This window comes from Zonotrichia leucophrys, chromosome 5, assembly GCF_028769735.1.
Source record: "Zonotrichia leucophrys gambelii isolate GWCS_2022_RI chromosome 5, RI_Zleu_2.0, whole genome shotgun sequence".
In the NCBI taxonomy this organism is placed as follows: Eukaryota; Metazoa; Chordata; class Aves; order Passeriformes; family Passerellidae; genus Zonotrichia; species Zonotrichia leucophrys.
Genome location: NC_088175.1, coordinates 28,860,008 through 28,881,708, shown reverse-complemented (window position 1 = coordinate 28,881,708; position 21,701 = coordinate 28,860,008). Strand labels below are relative to the sequence as shown.

General features: G+C 44.3%; 1 protein-coding gene across 6 annotated transcripts in view; it reads right to left on the bottom strand.

The window, feature by feature from the left end:
• Positions 1 to 398: 398 nt before the first annotated feature.
• The window catches only part of SUSD6 (sushi domain containing 6), a 91,115-nt gene continuing 69,812 nt past the window's right edge, over positions 399 to 21,701 (bottom strand). For all 6 annotated transcript variants that reach the window (XM_064713614.1, XM_064713615.1, XM_064713613.1 and 3 more), the window contains 4 exons: positions 11,494 to 11,691; positions 8,440 to 8,578; positions 6,928 to 7,349; positions 399 to 6,546 (listed from right to left, as the gene is read on the bottom strand). In XM_064713614.1, the coding sequence (XP_064569684.1) occupies positions 6,521 to 6,546; positions 6,928 to 7,349; positions 8,440 to 8,578; positions 11,494 to 11,691 (785 nt within the window). In that variant the 3' untranslated portion in view covers positions 399 to 6,520. The remainder of the gene's footprint in view (positions 6,547 to 6,927; positions 7,350 to 8,439; positions 8,579 to 11,493; positions 11,692 to 21,701) is intronic.

Below are 21,701 nucleotides of genomic sequence, written 5' to 3'. Positions count from 1 at the left end.
ATAGCACTCTCTTACTATACACACTGTTCTTACACAGACTCAAAGATTAATTAGCCATTTATTATATTTACCCTGTCTTCCTCTCTGGAATCCACTGATACATGTTCTCTTTAAACCTTTCCCCCCTGCCCAGCCTGGCCTCATTCCTCAAGAGATTCTATGCAAGCACACCAAGGGCAGCCTTTGCTTCTGAACTTGGAAACTCGATCCTTCTAAGGCTGCACCAACTCTGAACCTCTCTTCCCCAAGCCATTTGAGCCTCCTTAGTTTTAGCTTCATCCTGGTTTTCACAACTGCAACAAATTAATTGATCATCTGCTACATTTCCAGGCCACAAGGCCTAAGCAGTTAAAACAAAACAGAAAAAACCCCACCAAACAAACACAAGAAATTATAGCTTCACTTCAAAAGAATTTTTTTAATTTAGAAATGCAGTTATATACATAGAACAATTAAATTAAACTTTGTACAAATATTAAAATACTATTTTCACACCCACTGCAATGTACAGGATACCAGAAAATACATATAAAATAAAGCAAAATAAAACTGATTGAGTGACATCCTGCACAGCATCAGTTATGGTTTTAAATCCCACATATATATGGAGTACCATTCTGCAAATAATTCCATAGTGGTGCAATTCAGATAAAAAGAAAACACATACAAGAAAGAAAAGATTAATGCAGAAAGGCAATCAAGCTCCCCTTGCACTTGGATCAGCAACTACCAGCAGTCTACCCACCACAGTCTGTGAGGCAGAGGACTTCTGCCTCACAGACAACTTCACTCTTGTCTTCTTTTAGGAGGAAGCAACTTGGAGAATCTGAACTAAAACATTTTCCAGCAGAACTCAGTTGCCTCTGTCTGATCTCACTCAAGGACAGAAGCAAAAGCATAGTTTACAGAAAGCATATGCAGAGCATCAGTACAACATGTTCTGGTGGGTACAGAGATCTGAACATCACCTGCAGAGGGCTGAGTGTGAAAGCAGTGCTGAACACAGGGCCCTGAAGTGTGGGAAGGGACAGGGTTCTGTCCTGGCGTGCTAGGACTGGAAGAAGGCTTACTTCTTGTATAAAAAACACCTTAAAATGAAGCCTGATCTAGGAAACCTCTTTGCACTTTCAAAGCTTATAGCAGAGAAAAACTGTTTACTAATGAAGCTCTTCTGCAAGTGAAGGTTTTCACATAGAGCAAATTCAATCTGCTGTTCCCTGGTAAGGACTGAAGGGTGAGGATAGGGTGAGGCAGAATGTGCAAAATGAATGGGATTTATTGCATTTATATACAAAAAAAACCAAAGTGGAATTTATTTAAATAGATATCTGGATAGAGTAACAAGGCAGATTTTTTGTTTAAACTGCTATCAGAACAGTAAAACCACATTTTTTGCAAGCATGTTCTAAAAAGGTCAGCAAGGACAGCTCAGTGTGTCCAACCAGTTGTACATTATTTTTTTTTAATACAGCAAGCCTGCTGGTGTATGCTAAATCATCTAACAAAGCACAAGCTTCCTTACAACCTGGTCATGATTGCAATAGCTCATTAGCCTGTAGTAAACCTCTGTTTTCTGCTCTTCCTTAGACAGCTCCTTGTGTTCCCTTTTCTGTGCTGCAAACAACTGAATCATCCCAGATTATTTCCAATGGCTGAGTCAGTTGCTCTCTTAGCCCCACTCCTGAGTACTGACCCAAGTCATCCACCTCTTGGAGCACCTTAGGATGTTTCTTCCCAAAGCATGTGGTACAGATTTCTTCCTACACACCTGAGTTCTCCACACACTGAAAGGCCAAATTAAGACTCCAGATGCAGTAAACAATTCACCACACCAGAGCTGAAAGGCCAAGGAGAAACTTCAGCAGACATGTCCAAGGGGTGAAAAGCACTCTGCTTGCTGAGTACACGTCCTGCTACCCAGCAACTTCCCTGGTGGTTAAGGATAAAAATGCATTAAGCTGTTCTCCCTCCAAAACTCATGATGTTTCAACTCAGCAACAACCCCAAAGGCTCACATGCTTCAGTGCATCCCTCCTGACTTAATTTTTACATCTTCTGCAATTAATGATGGGGAGGCACGAGCTATTTGAAACCAGAACACACAATCCCCTCTCTCACCAGTGCTGCTGACACCCTTCAAGGCGGCAGGAGGCTGTGACACAGTCCAAGCTGGCTTATCATTTGAGGTGAGCTTCATGATGCAGCCCCTGATGAGAGACTGGCCCACTTCCCCATGGGTCACTGCCAGCTTCACATCGTGGTTCTCTCAGGCTGGTCCAGTTCTACAATGCTTGGGCTGTAAACACTGCAATGAGTTGCATTTAGTTTTTAAAAGAACTATGGAACTGGAAAGGAGCAAGGAAGTTTCTCTATTGCACATAATATCCTGAATTTCTGAAATGCCCTCCCCCCCCTCAACTGTCAGACTCCAAAAATAATGGAAAGCTTTAAAATAAGTGCTATTTTTACTTTTCTCAATATAATTAAATAATTTTAATGTTCTTGAATATCACAGAATCCAGCACATATGACAAAGCATGAGATGATTAGGTTGGGAGTGTTAAATAAGAAAAAATGCCTCCTGTTGAAATCTTCTCCCAGACATCAGTGGTGGAAGAAAAGGTATGGAGAGTGTGGCCCCATCAGGGGGAAAAAAAAGGGGGAAAACCCCATTTACTGTACTACATCTGCAAGGCTGATCCTCTGTGCTTCCTATCCACAACACTGAGATCCAGGCTGCATCTACTTTTGGCAAAATCCAGAGAGAACACACTCAGCTCAGCGATAACAAACACTTCTGAGGCAGAGCACAGTTCACATCTGAGCAAGGCTTCAGGCCTTGCTCCCACACATAAAGACAGGACTGTACAAAGTTGATTTCCTGTATCTCTACCCAAAGACTTCGCACTCCTTCAGCCTCTGCAGAACTAAAACAAACATGAATGGGTAATAATAATTTGATAACCAGTAAAGTGAGGCCTTGCTCTCCCTCCCCTTTGAAAAAGTTGTCAGACATCTTTTGGATTTCTTCCCAGCTGTTTCACCTCATTTTATAAGAAAATTAACTCTAAAGCTGAGGATATAGATGAGCAATGTGATGCTTTCAAACTGTGTTCCATATTCTGGCTCACACAGATCCTTGGGGCCTGTTCTCACAAGATTTGCTACAGGGAATAGAGCTCTTCTGCAGGATCTGGAATAATCAGATGGATTACCAGCCAGCATGGAGACTGGCCTGGAAGCTGCTGGCACACCCTCAACAAGCGAAGAGAAACTGCCTGTTTATGCTTGATCACAATAGCTACACTTGCATATTTCCCTCCTCCACCTCCACATTTCCCCAACTCATTAAAAGCCATTTCCAACAATTCTTATAGAATCCAATGTTACGAGCTTTAACAAAACCAAGGGCCAGGTGCTGCACTTTGGCCACAACAACCCCCTGCAGTGCTACAGGCTGGGGGAAGAGCTCCTGGACAGCTGCCAAGCAGAAGAACCCTGGGCTCACTGTCTGCTGTCAGACTGAACATGAGCCAGAGTGTGCCCAGGTGACCAAAAGGGCCAATGGCATCCTGGCCTGTACCAGGAGCAGTGTGGCCAGCAGGACCAGGGCAGGGACTGGCCCCCTGAACTCAGCAAGTGAGGCCTCACCTTGAGTGCTGTGTCCTGCTCTGGGCCCCCCAATTTAGGAAGGACATTGAGATGCTCAAATGCATCCAGACAAGAGCAACAAGGCTGGTGAAGGGTCTGGAGCACAAATCCTATGAGGAGGCTGAGGGAGCTGGGGTTGTGCAGCCTGGAAAAGAGGAGGCTTGGGGAGACCTTATCACTCTCCACAACTTCCTGAAAGGAGGATGTAGCCAGGTGGGGGTCAGTTTCTGCTCCCAGGTAAAGTCTTAAGCTGCGTCAGGGAAGTTTAGGCTGGGCATTAGAAAGAAATTCTTCACAGAAAGAGTGAGTGGGCACTGCAATGGGATGCCCAGGGAGGTGGTGGAGTCACTCAGTGCCATGGTCTAGTTGACAAAGTGGTGTTCAGTCACAGGTTGGACTTGATGGTCTTAAAGGTCTTTTACAACCTACTTAATTCTGTGTGATTCTGTGAAATTAAAGTACTCCCTCTTTGTAGAGCTTGCTTCCTTTTTTTCCCCACTCTAACTGAATTTTCTCTTCCAAGCTGGCTGTTGCTTGTTTTACAACAGCAGAGAGGAGGCCAGGCCACAAAGGATGTGTTTTCTTCTGGTGGTGTAGGTGGTCATCCAGCACAAGGCCTTGGGATCAGCTTCCAGCTTCTCCCACCAACCTGGAAGTAGCACTACCCCTTTCAGGAAGGCAACACGTTCCCAACTTCTATACCTTGAATTGCAGAGGGTCAGTTGGAGCAGACAGGACCTTAAATGCATAAAAAGCAACTCCTGCTCTGAGCTGTTTAGGCAGTAGGAAAGTCACACAGACTTTCCTCCCCACTCCCTTACCACTACACCTGCTCAACTCCTCCAATAAACCAATGAAGGAGAATTTACTCAAGCTCAGACCATTTCCAACACTCAAAAAGCTAAACACAATTGTCCCCATGCTTATTTTTAAAAATTCCAATGGCAAATGTGTAAACAACATTTGTCCTCTACAGCTCTTGAAGCTGAGATACCACAGCCCACTGTAAAATGACACAAAATTTTCACTATCCAAACTTTAAAAAAAATACCTAAATCACCCAAATGGGATTTATCAAATTCCCGTGTTAATGCAAGGTAACATGAGCAACAGGGAAGGATGTTTAAAACACTTTCATTTTAAATTAACATCTCTCAATAACAAGGATAGGGAAAAGAGGATTCTTCCATCTACAGGCACACACTGTTCCACATGTCCTGGGATTTAACAGCTATTCAGGAAAAGGAATAGCAAATACACAGCTGGACACTATGGCCAATCCCCATTTCAAAGAACTGGAGCTAAGCCACAGTGATTTTCTACGTAAAGATGTTTTATCATTATTGTCAAGTGCTGTAATGGTTTTTTAACTGTAGCAATGAGGATGAGGACGGTGAGGATTGCAAACCAAAAGCAAAGCAGCAAAGACAGCATCCCTGTTTACCTGTACATTACCACATCATGTGTAAGGCCATGACATTTTGCTCCTTCAACTCAAAAAATGTAGCAGCTTCTCATAAGGGCAAACACTTCCCTGGTTACTTCAAGACAGTTATGACAAGGTACATGCATCTAAGAAGCCAACTCTTCTTGTGAAACCAATCCCATGGAACTTGGACCATCTACCCCAGACAAACGTGGCTTCCTGCAGTTATAGAGTCCCAACACAGACAATCTGACCTGCTGTAGATAACTGTGGTGGGCAGAGGTACACGTATCTCTGAATTTTCTCTTCCCTACTACCAGAACTTGAAACAATCCTCAAAACTTCAGCACTAAGCTATGGTGTCCTCTAGCACTGCTGTCAGTGCACTCAACTTTCCCTCAGAGCAACAGGCTGGCACTGTGTTTAGGAAAAGCATTACAAAACCTGCTTACTCCCAGCCACAAGGGAGGAGCCCTTCTCTATGGGCCCACTGGAGCCCAGCAGGTTAAAACAGAAGACCCTTTGCTCTATGAAGCAAGGAAGACACACCAGCCTACGAGATGGCAGCTACCCAGGATTCAAGTACCTACTGTGGCTGGAAAAGGAATTTGGGATTGCACCAATTGCACTAGGAATTCACTACCTACAGGCATTTTTTGTCATGGTATTTTCAAACACCTGAACCTCTTCCACTGGGCTGCACTGGTAGAGGAAGAAGGAGGAGACAAAAGTCATTTTCAGGAATGGACTCCTGCAGAGATGGGACAGAGGGCATTCCTACATGTTGGACTTCTCAGCCTTCAGTTTTTAAGCAATTCTCAGTGAACTGTTCCTGCAGAGCTAAGCTGTCACACAGCCCATCTCATCTCAGGTGCTTCTAGACATCACAAGCTGCCCCTTAACTGCAGCCCCCCCAAGGCCAATGCCAGTCCCAGTTAGGCATTCTGTCCTGCCCTATCACACAGAGGATGCTGGAAGAAGAGCCTATATAACAGATATATGTATATTTAAAGTGTGTCTGCACCCAGTGAGCAAGCAGGTTTAGCCCCTGCTCTCTGGGCAGCAAAGGGCTAGAAAGGCTGATAAGCTGCAACAAGCCGGTGTGAGGAGGAGAAAGGCACAAGAAAAGAGCAGCTCTTCAGAGACTGCTGTCAAACATCTGGCTAGGGAAGAGGAGAGGAGAGCTCAAATCCACTCTGTTCCTTGAGCCCCTGATGCTGATGGAATGGGGAAGCCAGTGCTGCACCAACTCCACAGGTGCATCCAGGAGGCAACCTGGTGACATCCTTTGGATCTTCAGCTGAGGGCATCTCTTCTTGGAGGTATCCAGGGTACAGCTTGCGAGGATGGGGAAGACTGCACAGAGTGCTTCTGTCCCAAAGGCAGGGAGAGAAGAGGAGGAAGAAATCCAAAATGGAGAAAACTAGACAAACACAGCAGACCTCATGCTTCCTTCAATAAGGGAATATCTGAATGGCAGGGAGAGAAAAAAAAAAGAAAAAGTAGTCAAAGTTCTGTAGTTTAACACACACCAGAAAAAGTACTATTGAAAGCAAGACAGGCTCCCACTTTCAAAACGTGACAATGCAGTGTCTTCCTCTCATCACATCACAACTTGCTCAGACTGCCCTAGGCTCCCAGTTCTGAGAACACAGAATTCTTCCAAAGGTATTAAATACTGCTTACATGTTTAAGAGGTGAAACATGCTATAGAGACTGGATTGGTTCAAAAGCTGCTCCAGTGGCAGACACACATAGGGGCATCCCTTGCCATTTTTCACCCTAGATAATCAACTCAGAACCTACTCTTAAAAGGGTCTAATTTAGTGCTTCTTGCACAAGCCACTTACCATCTGTGTATTCCTCAGAGGAAGTGAGTGATAAAAGGCTCTGTATGTCACTGCTTTCTGAATCTTGGACCTCTTTGTGTACAGGTCTACTGCTAGCCATGCCAGCTACCCAGGAAGAGGTAGCAGCCTGATGCACAAGAACAGTTTCAGAGCGCTGAGAGCCACTGGCTTCACACAGTCCAGAATGTCCAGGGGCTTCATCTTCTCTTTCAAAGGTATTGTGAGCCCCTTGGTCCTGCTGCTGCATCTCTCTGGGTCCAGTCTGTCCAGCTCCCTCTGAGAGCACGATCTGCACTCGGGAGTCTGAGGGTGGAATGCAATTCCCTGTGCTGCCATATACTGCTTCTTCATAGGATGGCAAGGCCACTTGGACACCATCCACCATAATAGAGACCTGATCTCCAGACACACCTTGGTCCCGCCTCAAAAAACAAAGGAACAAAGGAGGGGGGAGAAAAAAGAAATCAAGTTGAGTATTTACTTTCCTATATATATCCTACTAAGAACCCAAGTAATCTCCCTTGGCAGAACTGTAACTCTCACAATTTAGGGGAGGACAGAAACTTGAATGGTGATTAAAAAAGGTCAAGCAAGCAGTCTTGGAGCCCCATGTGAGCTGCCACTAAACATGAGCAGGGGCTGTAATTCGCAGCACCCGATGGATTTAGCAGCAAGAGCTGAAAAGGTTACAATGCTTCCCCCACTCCCTACTTACCACCATAGCTAAATTTGACAAAGGTCATGACTCAGCTCTGTGCTTTTGGCAAAGAGCACAGCCTGGTGCACTGCTACATTCCACAACACCCAGCACTGTCTGTTCCGCCGGCCAGATAACCTCTGGCACGATGGGGAAGACAGCTCGGGCACACCATGAATCATCTGGCCTTGTAAGACCTGAGAGAAAATTTTTCTTTCCTAGTAGTTTGGGTCTTTTCAGAAGAGGGCAGACTGCAGGACCCCACTTCTCAACCTCCCCACGGCTGGAGTGTCTGCCTTAGCTAGCAGCAGTGTTATGGCTGGGTCTCTCCTCTCATCCACAAACCCAGGCCAGGAGGATTCTCCTCCTGCAGCAGAAAACAATGGCAGACTTGCACATGTATCTGAAGAGCAGGACTGCTTAATCCCTGAAGCAGTCAGGGAAAGATGCACATATATACACCCAGACACAGACTTCAGTAGCTATCTGAGGCTAGAAGAGGTAGGAAACTGATCTACAGCCAGGCTAGTAAGTGTAGTAACTTTTTCCATTCAAAGCCAAGGCAAGAGCATAAGGAAGTCACTCAGTGAGTGGCACCTAAGACTGGGACTGCAGGTGGGCATCACAGACCACCATTTCAGAAAAGTGCTGGATCGGCAGGATGGGGCAGAGATGTCCCTGAGGTGATGAAAAGAGGAACAGAGAAGCAAGGAGCCAGGTTGCTCCAAAACAAAGGTCAGACCCAACTACCTGAATGGGTTTCTACTGCAAAGAAACAGGGGGCCTCTGAGCCCCTCCAAACGCAGTACACTCACCTGCTGTGATGGAACGACTTCAGCTTTGGCTGCAGCAACACAAACAGCACAACCAACAGCAGAATCAGGGCGACAGAGCTCGCTGTGGAGGCTACTATGGACAGCGTGGGCACTCCAATTGTGGGAGGAGAGTCCTTCTCTACAAAACCAAGGGGAACACAAGGTAAAATGTGTAACATAGAGAAGGAAAAACATTCACACTGCTCCTCAGGACTTACTCCTGGGTGCGTGTGCAAGGAACCCAAGTTTTCCATACAAGACACACCACCTATCTCAGTGCAGCTCAAGCTGACACCTCTCCATCAGCTGTAAAGGGAACCCAAAATAAAACAGGCATGTACAAGGGTCCTTGGAAAAACACACAGCTAAAAGAAAAGCAAGGGAAGCAGGCCATGGGAACTGACAGATGGTGTTAAGGGTCATGTTATGTATAGAGCTGCTTGAGCAAAAGCTAGAGAATGTCATGATGTCCCCAGCAAGGCCAATAATTGTCTAGCACAATAAGCAACCTATTTTAGGCCAAACAACAGAAAAAGTTCCAAAAATCATTTTTTCTCAACTAATGTAACAGCCTTGCAAAGAAGGGTGGAAGTCAACTGGCTAGTTATTATTATGCACTTATTACAATTAAGACACAAAAAATATTAAGTTTCACTCACACACAAACAAATGCCAGAGGATAGAGAAGGAATGCAGATGTTTTTTCAGGGTGCTGTTTTCAGTGTTAGGTACATGTGCCCTGTTCACGTTACTCTTTCCTGCCCTTCTGCAGCTGTGCTGTGCGACTGCACGGAAACCAATTTGGCTTTTAAAAGACCTGTGCAGGAATAAACTGGGAGTGAAAGAGAATGGCTTGGAGGTGGTATTGCTGAGCACTGCATACCATGCCTAGAAGGCTACACTACTCCTTTCACCTCTCTAGAGGAAATAATTTTCTCTGTGTGTTGTTTCTGTCCCTTTGTTATTTGTGCCTTTGGTAGGGATCCAAAAAGCCTCACCTACCTATCAGCAAATACTACTGTGAATTGCACATTTGGTTTATGCAATTCCTCAGTTCCTCCTATATCCAACACATTCTTCAGGAGCACAGGGCTCAGACTGCAGAGGGAATTCAGGACACATGCAATGAGGGATGAGAGGCAGAACAACAGGTAAACAGAAATAAAAGAGTTGGAGGATCATTATTTTTAAGCCTACAGCCTGAAATCTATCCCAAGATAGGCATTTAAGATGGAAACCTAGTTTGCAATTTTCTGCATCATCTCTTAGGGTCAAACCTACTTGGTTTAGTTGTTTTGAACTTGTTTCTTTGAAATCTTTTAGAAGTAGCTTGACCCCTCTTCAGGGAAAAAAATCCAAAAACCAGTGACTAGCACGTTTTTCTCTATGGCAAATAGGGTTGAGTAAGGATTTTAACTTCCAGCATTCCTCAGGGCACTAACAGGAACAAGGGAAGATGACCCATTTTCAGCATCAGTACATGATGCTGTCAAACTGCTCACTATCCAGGGTGCACTCCAGAACATTTACCATCTCATATGCCAAAAAAATGTCACTACCTCATACAATAAACTGCCAAAAGGCTATGGGGCTGACAGGCTCAGAGCTGCACAAAACATGTGATAACTGCTAGGGACTTATTTATCTATATGGAGCAGGTAGGATCTTACCCTTATCAATAATTTTAAGACTACTGCCTTTCTAGAGTCTCCCACCTCCTTCCCCTTCTTTGAGCCTTTTGAAGGAGACCCACTAGTTAAGAGTCAGCTATCTCTGACCCTGAACAGTTGATTTAAAGCTTGTGTTGTGAAAGCAATGGCTTTTTCACTTTTAAGGCACCATATTTTTGGTAATGCCACTGACCCTTCAAGATGCTAAAGAAATCTGAGGGATTTCTGTTCATCACAACACTATCCTTTAGCCAGACCAAGTGCCACCATGCAGGAGTGCCACTCAGGGAACACTATGTGCAATAGCACAGCTTTGCCCTCTGGCTTGGCTGCACCAAGGGGAAGGGGGATCACTGCAGAAAGGAAGCTTAAGCTGAATTTGAAAAACCCCTTCAGGATTCATTTGCTGCCAGGTAAACTCTCAGAGCCTTCCTTATAAATCACAGGAAGAGGCTATTGGAGTGGCATAAAAATACAGTGTCTTTGGGACAGGACGTTCCAGAGATCACAGGTATGCAGTGAGCTCCATAAAGAATTTGATGAAGGTACTTTTTTTTCCCCTGTTGCTTTCCAATTAAGCTGACACATTTTGCTTTATGTATTATGAGACTTAATTCTGAAGTGTACATCCTACTGGCTCAGCAGGACTGAGTAGTAAGGTTCTACCAACAAGCCCACCTAGAAGAGGAGAGAGAGTTCTCCTTTTATCCAATATACCCACTGTTAAAAGCAGAAGAGTAGTAGGCAAATTAAGAGTTGTACTATGAATATTTTCCTGCAAATCTTTCTACTTTGCTGCTTTGACGGAGGAATTCCTGTTCAACTGAGGAGACACAAAACAAAAGCTGCCCACTTCTATTTGGAGAGAAGCAGAAATCATTTGTCAGCAATGTCCTTTCCCACCAGTACAGTGAAAAGCAGCACCATCAATCTTTTCAGCACAGGAAACCAACGATTACTTAACCTGTTTGCCAGGAAGATTGACTCCACACACACACACACACCCCTGCACAGACTCACTGAGGGAGATGCACAATCAAACCCATCAAGGAAAACCAGACAGCATGGGAAAATGCTACTGTTAGGGCTTCCAGCATTCCTGGGATGAGAGCCTCAAGATAAGAGGCTCCACATAAGTAACAAGTTGCCTACTTTATACTCCTGTCCATGGCTTTTCTCCTTGTGTTAGGGACTCTAAGTCTGCATTTGACAGGCTGCTACTGAAGAGACATTTTAAAGAAAGAGTCATGATTGTGAGCTGCATTTATGAAATTGCTGGAGCAATGAGAGACAGCCATATGGACTTCCTCAGCATCACACTAAGTGCTTAAGGATAATCTGAAAAGTCAATGCAAGGGCAATTCCAGAGTTAGGGAGCACTCACCTGGGCTAAGTCTGCAGCTGACTTCCATGGCTGGGTTCCACTCTCCATTCTTGCATGTCAAGTACTTATAATCTCCTTTCAGCATGTAGCCTTCAACACACAGATATTCTATGACACTGCCTGAAGTCAGAGGGTTGTTGCAGGGGCTAGGGTGGCATTTATAGCCTCCATTCTCAGGTTGTGGTGGCTGGGGACAATCTGGTAAAAAAGAAAATATCATGAAGGATGTCTCAGAAGAAGAGACTTTTTACACAGTATATATGAAACACAGGCAGATTCTACCTAGAAACACCCACTAAATTAGGAAACTACTAAAACCAAGAAGAAAGGCTGTTACACACTGCCAGAGAACACCTCTGATAACGTTTCTGTGATTGATAAATACTGCTTGTTATCCCAGTAGTACAGTCCAACCGGCAGACACCAAACTGGTGATATTTTTGAACAGTGACACAACACAGATTCTGCATGAGAGAGGACCAGGAAATCCTTACTGCTATCTTCTCCCCACAGCTGTTTCACTAGAGACTGGGGTGAACCTAACAACCAGGCTTTCCTATTAGCCTAGCAGGGAGAGAGTGCAAGACCTGTTGAAAGGAATGAGGAATTCAAAAACCCCTCTGTACTACTATGGGTACACAGTGTCAAGGTGCAGATCTGCCTCATCATAAGGCACCCTACAAGCCTGTAAAAGCACACAGATTTTGACTATTTTACACAGATATACCGCCAACAAGATTGGCAACAGAGCTTTGTTGCTGTAGGATAAACTGCCTCACTGAAAGGGTGGTGAGGCATTGAAACAGGCTGCACATGGGATGGTGAAGTCACCATCCCTGGAAGAGCTCAAGAAACCACTGGACAGGGCACTCAGTGCTATGGTTTAGTTACATGGTGGTGTTCCATCAAAGGTTGGACTTGATCATCTCAAGGGGACTTCTAGGACCAAAAGTTCTAGTCTACTTTTAAAAAGGAATTCAGTGTATTAGGAAAACATTTCTTAAAAAACCCCTCTGTTTGAGTGTTAACAGTGCTTCACATTCCTTTTTGCACCTCCATTACCCTGACTAGTGGGTACAGGCCCATGTGGTATCTAGCACATACCAGAACTTTTCTTGCAGAATTTTCAACAGCTATTCAAATAAAAACAACAAACCAAAATGGAGGAAACTGCACTGAAAACAGGATATTTGTCTTGCTCAGAACTTCCTCTCTTCTGACAGGTCACAATGACCCTACAGAACAGCCCCAATAACTTCCGCTGACATGTATCTGCCTGGCTGAAAGATGGAGAAATCCAGATTTTTCCCTTAAAATTCACATCAACTTCCCAGACTTCATAAAAGAAAATACATCATAGATCCTTCTGGAGACATTCTGGGGCATGGAAAATCAGTCAACCCACTCGGGGTGTTCCATCAGACCATGGTGACCCAGGCCTGTCCTTAAATCCCAGAGCACACATTCTCCCATGTTCTACCTCTAATGTGACTCACTCACTGTGGGACAAACAGCAACAAACAGCTGGGCAAAGTTCAAAAAATTGGCTTTTTAGCAAGATTTAAGAAACAAAAGAAAGCTTGAGATTCATTCTCTGTGGAAAAATTTGCCACATTGCTTAGTGCAAACAACTCTTGAACCTAAACACGTGTGAGAATGCAGCAAAGGTAGTGCTTGCAAATGCCAATACACCCTGAGATGAAGTGCTGACTGAAGGCAAAAATGCTCTGGTATGGGTTCAGCCAGCTTTATAACTGCAATTCAATTTACTTCTTCAGAAAAGGTTAACAGGGGTCTAAGCAGCAGCTTTTCAAGAGGACTTTGCTCTTGAGATTTATTCTTAAATAAGCTTCAGAGAAGCCACTGTCCTGTGCTTCATGAGTTTTAACTGTTACCTCTTCTGTGCTTTTCATCTTTTCTTTCTGCAATAATTTTGTAACCAGTGTTTTAATCCTGCGCATTGTGAGGCTGAACTTCCTTTCACTGTGAACCTGTGAAACATCTCAGGGCAGTTGGGATCAGCCAAAGCAACACATTAGTGGCACATTTCACATTCAAGCACATAGACAAATGCCCTGGTTCATCTGCAGTCCAGGAGAGGTTTTTGTGCTAAAAATTGCAAAACCATCTGAGCACCAGAGACATTTTTAGCAGTTCAGCAGGTACCTCTCCTGGCACAGGTGGAGAGCTGTGGGTAAAAGACAGCACCACCACAGCAGTTGCCAAGACTCAAGAGCAGACAGGACAACTTCCCTACAGCTCCTTATACCACAGCAGGTACCTGGAATTGCTTGGGAGTCATGCACAGCATCTTTCTGCTGACTGCAGCAAAGACCTCAGTCCCACAGTTCTCTTTTCTCCTGAGCTATGCCCAGGAGCTGAGCCTGGCCACTGCACTAGGAGCCCTTCTGCACACAAAGCAGCTCACTGTTGGTTCCCCTTCTATCCCACCTACACTGATGAGATTTTTCAGTTACATACAAAAATCAGCCAGCCAACAAGGAACAGGCACTCAATACTTTGCAATAGCACTCTCAAAGGCTTGGAAACACCACCACATCAGGCACCTGCAGAACCCTGACCTGGTCTTCAGGAGATGCACAGCTATTGAACTGCAAACTGTGATTCCTCCTCACCTCCACAGACCACTTGGACAGGAAAGGAGAGAAGCAGCTGGTAAATGTGTTCAGGCAGTTATGCCTGACTTGTCCTGTTCTCAGGGAAGGGATTACAGAATCAACCACCTCCCCTTCCCTCTACCCCCAACCTTCAGTTGTCATCACAGCATGCAGGAGTGCACAAGTATTTTAAAATGTCACGTTCACTGTGATGGAAGAACACTGCCCGTGTACTGGGAAATACATGAATAAGGTACGGATTAGGCAGCCAGAACATCAACACCCTCCACATGATCGAGCTGATCCTGGAGTGTCCTTTCCAAGGCAGCCTCAGGGGAACAAAGCTGCTCAGAGCCTGCAGCTCTGGGGAGGTCTACTAGACAGTGTTAATGGCACTGAAAATTGCTGAGGGCAAGGCTTGGGTGGGTAAAATGATGAACTGGTGGTACCTGAAAAACTGAGAAAGTCAAAGTCTCTGTGCTTGGCATCTCTGACAGAATGCAGCACCTCTGCAAACCAGGGAGCAGTCCAGCATAACAGGCATCCAGAATGCCTGGGACAGACAATGCAGCAACCTGTTTCCTAAGCTTTCACTGCCCTCAGCTTTCACATTCTCCATAACAGGTTTCTTCAACTGCCTCCATATGTGCACTCTAAACTGGTGCTAACAAAAGACAAAGCACAAGTTTGATTCTGCACCATCCTTTATGTCTCCAGCAGCAAAGCTTATGCCCAAGCTTGCAGCACTGGTATGTTCACAGCAATACAGAACCAGGCAGAGCATCCCATTTACTGCTGTCCACAGAATAAAGCACTGACACATCAGGGGTGAAAAAAGCTGGGTACCAGCTGCTGCCAGAAGGCAGACCCAGAGTAGCCTGTGCCTGCCTGTGGTCAGCAGCCAGAAGGGGCTGGGGCTGAACTGTGTATTACTGCCCTGGGGCACATCTCTGTCGGGATGGGTCACTGCTGGGAACAGAAAGATACATGCAGGAATTTCATCAACTCCCTCCCTGAAACACGTCTTTTTGGAAGTACCCCAGGGCTTGTGAGACATCTTAAGACAAATGTTCATGCCGAGGAGGGAAGAGTAAGAGAGCCAAGTTACAGAAGTCACCAACTTCCTAGGGGCTTACTGACATTCTAGGCTCACATAGCTATTGCCAGGATCTTGATTCATCAAGCTTTCAGGATGCACAGAAATAGGTTTTAAGCATTTCTCCACTTTGTACAAAGGAGCAAATACTCCCAAAGGCCCTGTTTCTAGGAGGTACTGAAGCTTATGACATCTCCTGAGAGAGCTGGTTCTTTGCCAGCATATGCTGCTGGAAAACAGAAAGGAAACAGAAGTCCAAAGACTTAGAACATTGTTGAACTCCATTCAGAGATAAAAAAATTGTCTTTTCCAGATTGACAGGCGGAAATTAAGTTATGCATTGGAGCTTCTGTAAATGCCATTCCAAATCACTAGGTATTTAATATACAGTTTTTAAATATGTACATGAAAAAATACTAAGCCAGTATGTACCTCCACCCAGCATCCCACCAAATCACCTATAAGCATCGTATTTTTCTGTTTTAGTCACATGAAAAAATACTGTCCTCCTTCAAGGAGGGCTAACTGCTCTGATGTTCTTTGAATAGCTGTTACCAGCTGGACAATAACCACTACAACACTAAGGAATCTCCTTTTTTGTTGCAGCGACAGCAACATCACATTGTACTTTCACCAGCTTCCTTTTCCATGGCTCTCCTTCAAGCAGCAATCCTCACTTGCTTCCTCTTCCACCAGATTCACAGACAGCGGAGCTGGAAGCTTCTTTTAGAGACAGTAAGATATCTCAGTTGGCCAAATTGATTCATCTAATCACCAAAGGATGAAATGGTTCTTTCATGTCCTGGCTGAGCTGGAGCTGAGCAGTGGTCCTGAATGTGAACCAGATGCAGAACTAAAAGCATTTCCAGCATAATGTAACAAAGACTCAAACCCGAGCCATGGTCATATATAATGCCACAGATGGAAGCATATGGTCTGTTGTGTGCTGACACAGAAGTGAAAGGTTTAAGTGCTCAGAACATAAACCACAGAAGCACAGTTGAGCCTTGATCACTGAGAGTGAAATTCACAGATAAGCAGAAGATTTACAAAGCTCAAGCAGGATGAGCCTGTTGTGGCAAGCACGAAGAACAATACACTCCACTCACATATACAAAGAAAGATTAAATCATACTTCAATCTGACTGGGTAATTGTCACAGAATTATAAAAGCTCCTCAGTATTAACCTTCTTAGCACAGGCATAACACCACATAGAAGTGTAAGACCTCTCTACAGTCTAATTTGCTTGGCACTGTCTCTATTTTCTTCAATCAGTAAGATTCATGGACTCTGCAAGGGGTCTTACACCCCTCTTTTCTGCACCAAGCTGAACTGTTTTAGTCACTAACCTCTTTTACTGGGCCATCTGACTATATAGAGATGAAAACCCAATTCTCCTTAGAAAATGCATTTTTATGAGAAAAATACCAAAATCCAAACAAACAACTAAACAAAAAACACCACTCCAACCAACCAATAAACCAAGGAAGCAAACAAAAAATCCCTTCTAACCATGATCTGCCAGAGTACACAACTATAAGTTTGTAACTGAGGGAGAACAAGCCACAGCATTGTTCACCTTACATGGGCAGACAATTGTTTTACACTGAACATTCAGTAATAGTCCTTCTTCTCCACAGCAGGGCACAAAGGTCACTAAAACTAGGACAGGAACAGTTTTGACAAAATAAAGTTGCTCTTTACATGAATCAGGCCCAAACTTCAAGAGGCAGCTTCAAGAGGAAGCTGGGCCCAGCCTCAGGTAAATCCCTCAGTGACCACACAAGTGCCCTAGCAGGTTTGCCTACCCTCAGAGCAGTGGCAGAGGAGCCTTACAGGTCTATGCTGAAGCACTTTGGAAGCCATTTGTGCATACAACCGCTCTGCTGGATGCCCTCAGCATGTGCCTGCTTGAATACTGTTAACACCTCCTGGCCTTTTAGACATAGCACAATTTTTGTGTGATGTGGAAGCTAAAAATGGAAGATGCTAAGCTCAGTATTTCTCTTTCTTCATTTACAACATCTACTCCATTTAACAGATACTATCAAGATTGAAGAAAAACATCCTACAAACAAAAAACACCCTCCTAATCAAGATAAATATTCCCCTGGCTAGTCTGGTTAAACTTGTCCTGATGTCTCATGTCAGCAGGTCTTACCTGGTGAGCAAACATCTCTGTGAAGCAGAACACAGAAGCACCCAATTAAATTGTCCCAGTGCTAGAAGCCATGCCATTGCTTTCATGCTGATTCCCCTGAAGCCTGATCCCAACTTTCTTGTACTACTTTGATTGCCCTACAGTAGGATTACTGTGGAATAGCTCAGAAAACATTGGCTTGCCTCAAGGCCTGCCACCTTTTTGTCTCTTCTTCTATCTCCCATCACATGGGAAGGTTTCCTCCTGGTCACAGTCATTTCCTGTTCACCCTCTTACAACTTGTACTTCAGCACACTCCACAGTGGCAAGAAGAACTTCTCTGTCCAAGTCTCCAGTTCTCCAAAACACTGTCATCTTTATTCTTTTGGACAGGACTTGACACCAGCCTTAAAAACAGCATATCTAGAAAAGCACCCAAAATAAACACAAGATATCCCCATCTTCCAGTTACTTGTCCCTGCTACAGAGACTTCAGTTTTCAACTTGGATAATTTGTGCATTCATCACCTCAATATAGCTGAGGGAACTGCAAAAGCTATTGCTAATTTCTGGCAAGGAACTTCCAAACAACCCCAAACTCTAAGGGAGAAACTCTCCCTCTCTATTCCCACCTTCAATCTGGGTCTTGCCACAGCTAAATGGGTGCTCTGAAATACTAATTCCATCTGAAGCCTTCTGCAGAGGCTATGCATTTTCAGCATCTCAGACCTGAGGTTCAGGTTTAACACCATGCTGAAAACAACAGAGCCACATTCACAGCTCTTTTCCAGTGAGTGCCCTGGACGGGCTTGCAGCAATAGTGGGGTTTTTATCAATTGCTATTTGCATGCAATTCATACACAGGGCTTCATCTTTTTTTTACACAATGCTTTTTCACAATAAAAACAGGACAGCCTGATGCATTCAGCAGGCCAGAAGTGCAAGCCAAGGAGCAGCAAGAATGCTCACTTCAGCTTCTATAGGGTCTGGCAATTCTAGCAGAGTGCGGCCCATGGATCCCACTCAGGGGTGACACTGAGCGTTGGTTTGGCCTCACCAAATGCATTCAGCTGCTTCCTAACAAGAGCTCTGGCCATAGCTGCTAATAGAAGAGACATCTTTTTTTCTCTCCTTGCAGAGTTTCAGTTCTTGCCAGCAGGGTACTACCTGACCTCTCTGCTTCTCTCTCAGTTGTTTAGTAAGCCAAAAAGGAAAGAATTTACTCCTCCCTTTGCCCATTTCTTGGATATACTCCTAACTTCTGTCACCAGTACTCAGAGAAGCATGAATGTGATCCAACCAGATAACAGCATCAGTGCTGTCCTTAGCCACACTGCAGGGTAGTCAGCCACAGCCACAAGCTGCAGTCAGTCTCCAGTGCCTCAGGTTACACCTGACAGAACACACTGCAAGTAACTTTAATTAAATTTGTTAGGCTGGGGTCTTCTTTGGTTTTGTTTTGGTGAGTTTGTTGAGGTCTGGGGGTTTTTCTTGTTTTTTAGTGTAACTTTTCCTCTCAGGGAAGACATTGTCTCAAACACTTCCACATTTGCTAAGGTAGGACAGATCCTTACATAGGACATAATGAACTCAAACCCCAGTATGCACCTACTGAGAGAAAAAAACATGAAATTTTTTTAATGTTTTTCAAACCAAAACTAAAGGCACAGACGCAACTGGCATATGCGCCATTTTCAACAACAAGCACTTATTTTATAAGCCCTTTGGAACTATTGGATGGGAAATTCACTGTCCAAGTTAGCTGCTTTATCCCCTATGCTCTGCAGAATCTAGGCAAAAGGTGGTTTCCTGCCTTGAGAAGAAAAAAGATTTAAAAAAAAACATATATACCTATTTTATCCAAAGAACACACAACTACTTGTCATGTACCTCTAACCCAAATCTCCTGCTGTGTCATTCTCTGGGGGAACAGGGGAAAACAGGCTGACTGAAGAAGAAAACATTCCACAAGCTTCTTTTACAGCAAGGAATTTTTCTTCTTAAACCAGGGCCTTCAGTCACACAAGATTTCCTTCTGCCCGAGACAGGACTGGTTTGGCTCCAGGAGCCTTCTGCAGCAAGGGAGATGATGGAGGAAGATGACTAGCCAGCTTCGCTTTCAGTGTGAAATCCAGAGAAGCAATATCCTTGTTTTTTCCTTTCCTCCCTTGCACACACAAACCAGCCTATAAACAGCAGAAGCCACTTTTGGCAGCCCTTCCCTCTGCAGCTCTTCAGTTTTAGTAAGAAGCAAGTCTGTTACAATTTCATACCCCTTTTAGACTAGCTATGTCAACTAAACACCATCTTTTACCAAAGAAAGAAACACTTCCTAGGCAGTTGGTCTGGAGAGAAAAAGCACCTTGATAAGCTTTGATCAACAGCACTGCCGCTCCCCACCCACACCTTCCTTCCTGTGGAGAAAGCAGTAACAAGGGGATGTGCTTTAGTGGGAGATTGAAAAGCAGTCACCCCCACCCACATTTTCCAACAAGAGTGCCAGTTCCATTTCTGAATGCTAAATACCTTCAGGTTTCCAACTAACCATGTTTGCCTGGATGCACTCAAAAGCTTTCAGCACAGCAGCTTCCCACTATGCACCCTCTGCTCCTGCATTGTCCTTCCCAGGCAGAGAGCCTGGATTAATATTAGGCTAGGAAATTGCTCATCAAGTATTTCAGGGACAAACGTCACTGCTTCTGACAGCAGGTTTGTGCTGAACACAAAGAGCTTTACACCAGGGTTTCTCTTGGCAGGCTGGCTCCAAGAAGCACAATGACCTGATCTGGGAATAATATTTGAGATTTTATCCTCCTCCAGCATCTTCAGAGCATTTTTTAGCCCACACAATGAAATTCCAACACAAATGTGTGCTGCAGTCACTAGAAAGCCTTTTCCCCAGAGGACAAGAGGGTCTCTCCTGGTGGAGGTGAAGCATGCTTTGTTCCCCTTCCAGGTAGCTCAAGGTATTAGTGGGTTTTTTTTGTTTCCTGCCCACCAGTGTACTAGCCTGTGTGTTTTAACTACACAAACAAAGTAGCTGCAGATAGAACACGTGAAAAGGGACCCAGACTGAAGCCATCCTCTGCCAGCTGGCAAGAGTTGACAACTTGGTGTGCTTCTAGCCAGAGACAGGATTTACTCTGTAAAACACAGATTATCAGATGCCCAGGTTTTCCACTGGTCTGTAATTTCTGGGGAGGAGATAGGGATTGGAATCAGGAGAACAGATTTTTGAATCTTCTCCTTTTCAGCACTCTGGCTTTCTATAGCAGATGGGTCATTTCCCAAAGGGGCAAACCCGATACAGCAGCTGCTGCTGGGGCCTAGTCACAACAGCTGAGGCTAAAGGACCTCTTTATATTTAACTTACAGGAGGCAGAAGTCAATAAAAGGCCTCTATTGTAAGTGCACACACTTCTCATTGACCCTGCCCCTAAAATATTTGAAGCCTTCCTAAAAACACACTGCAAAACATAACCCTCTTTTGGGTTCTGTGTATTAAGCAGGGGCCAAGTCCACTGAAAAATAAGCTCTCTGTCTTTACTGGCTCCAGATGCTGCTTATTCTGAAGTCACAGACAGAAGGCCAAACTGAGCAGGGCTGGAGTCTTCACTGGGAAATTACAGTTTCCCCAGCAAGGGCATACTCTGAAAAGGAGGCTTATTTTTTTTATTGTCATAATGTGGGTAAATGAGAAGAACCAAAGCAATGAGATTTGTATATATAATCATATAGCTGTGCATTTATATAATTAGACACAAGCACTTAAAATGTGTACAGTAACAGGCACCCCTCACAGCCATCCCAGACACAGTAAAGCTGCATTTTTTCCCCTTTTCCTTCTTTCTTTTTTCCCCTTAGGGCAGGGGAAGAAAAAGCAAGAAAGAAAAGACTCTAATTGCAGCCTTCCACCAATGCAGTCGCCATCTGGTAACTCAAGAGACACATGGAGACGAATTATCTTAATTAACATGTTACAACAGTATTTAAAAAAACTCTATGCTTATTAACACTCAGCTGTGATTAGCCAACCACGGAGGAAGCCTGCTAGTGCAACATTAATTACGGGTCTTGTCTGTCTTTCTATTAGAAATATGATTTTTTTTTTTTTACCCCCAGTACTTTATCTATCCCCTAAAAAGAAAACCATTAGCATCAAAGCTTACACTAAAATGCAAATTATATTTACATTCTACAAGAGTCAAAATGTTTAGGCTATATGAAGCTGCCACACTGGTGCTTCTACAGTGCTACAGATTGTCTGGATATAAAACATACTTCTCTCTGTCCCTTAGAAAGCCTTGCTTCAGGTTAAAGAACTCCCAGTGTCACTGATATTTTGGCAGAAA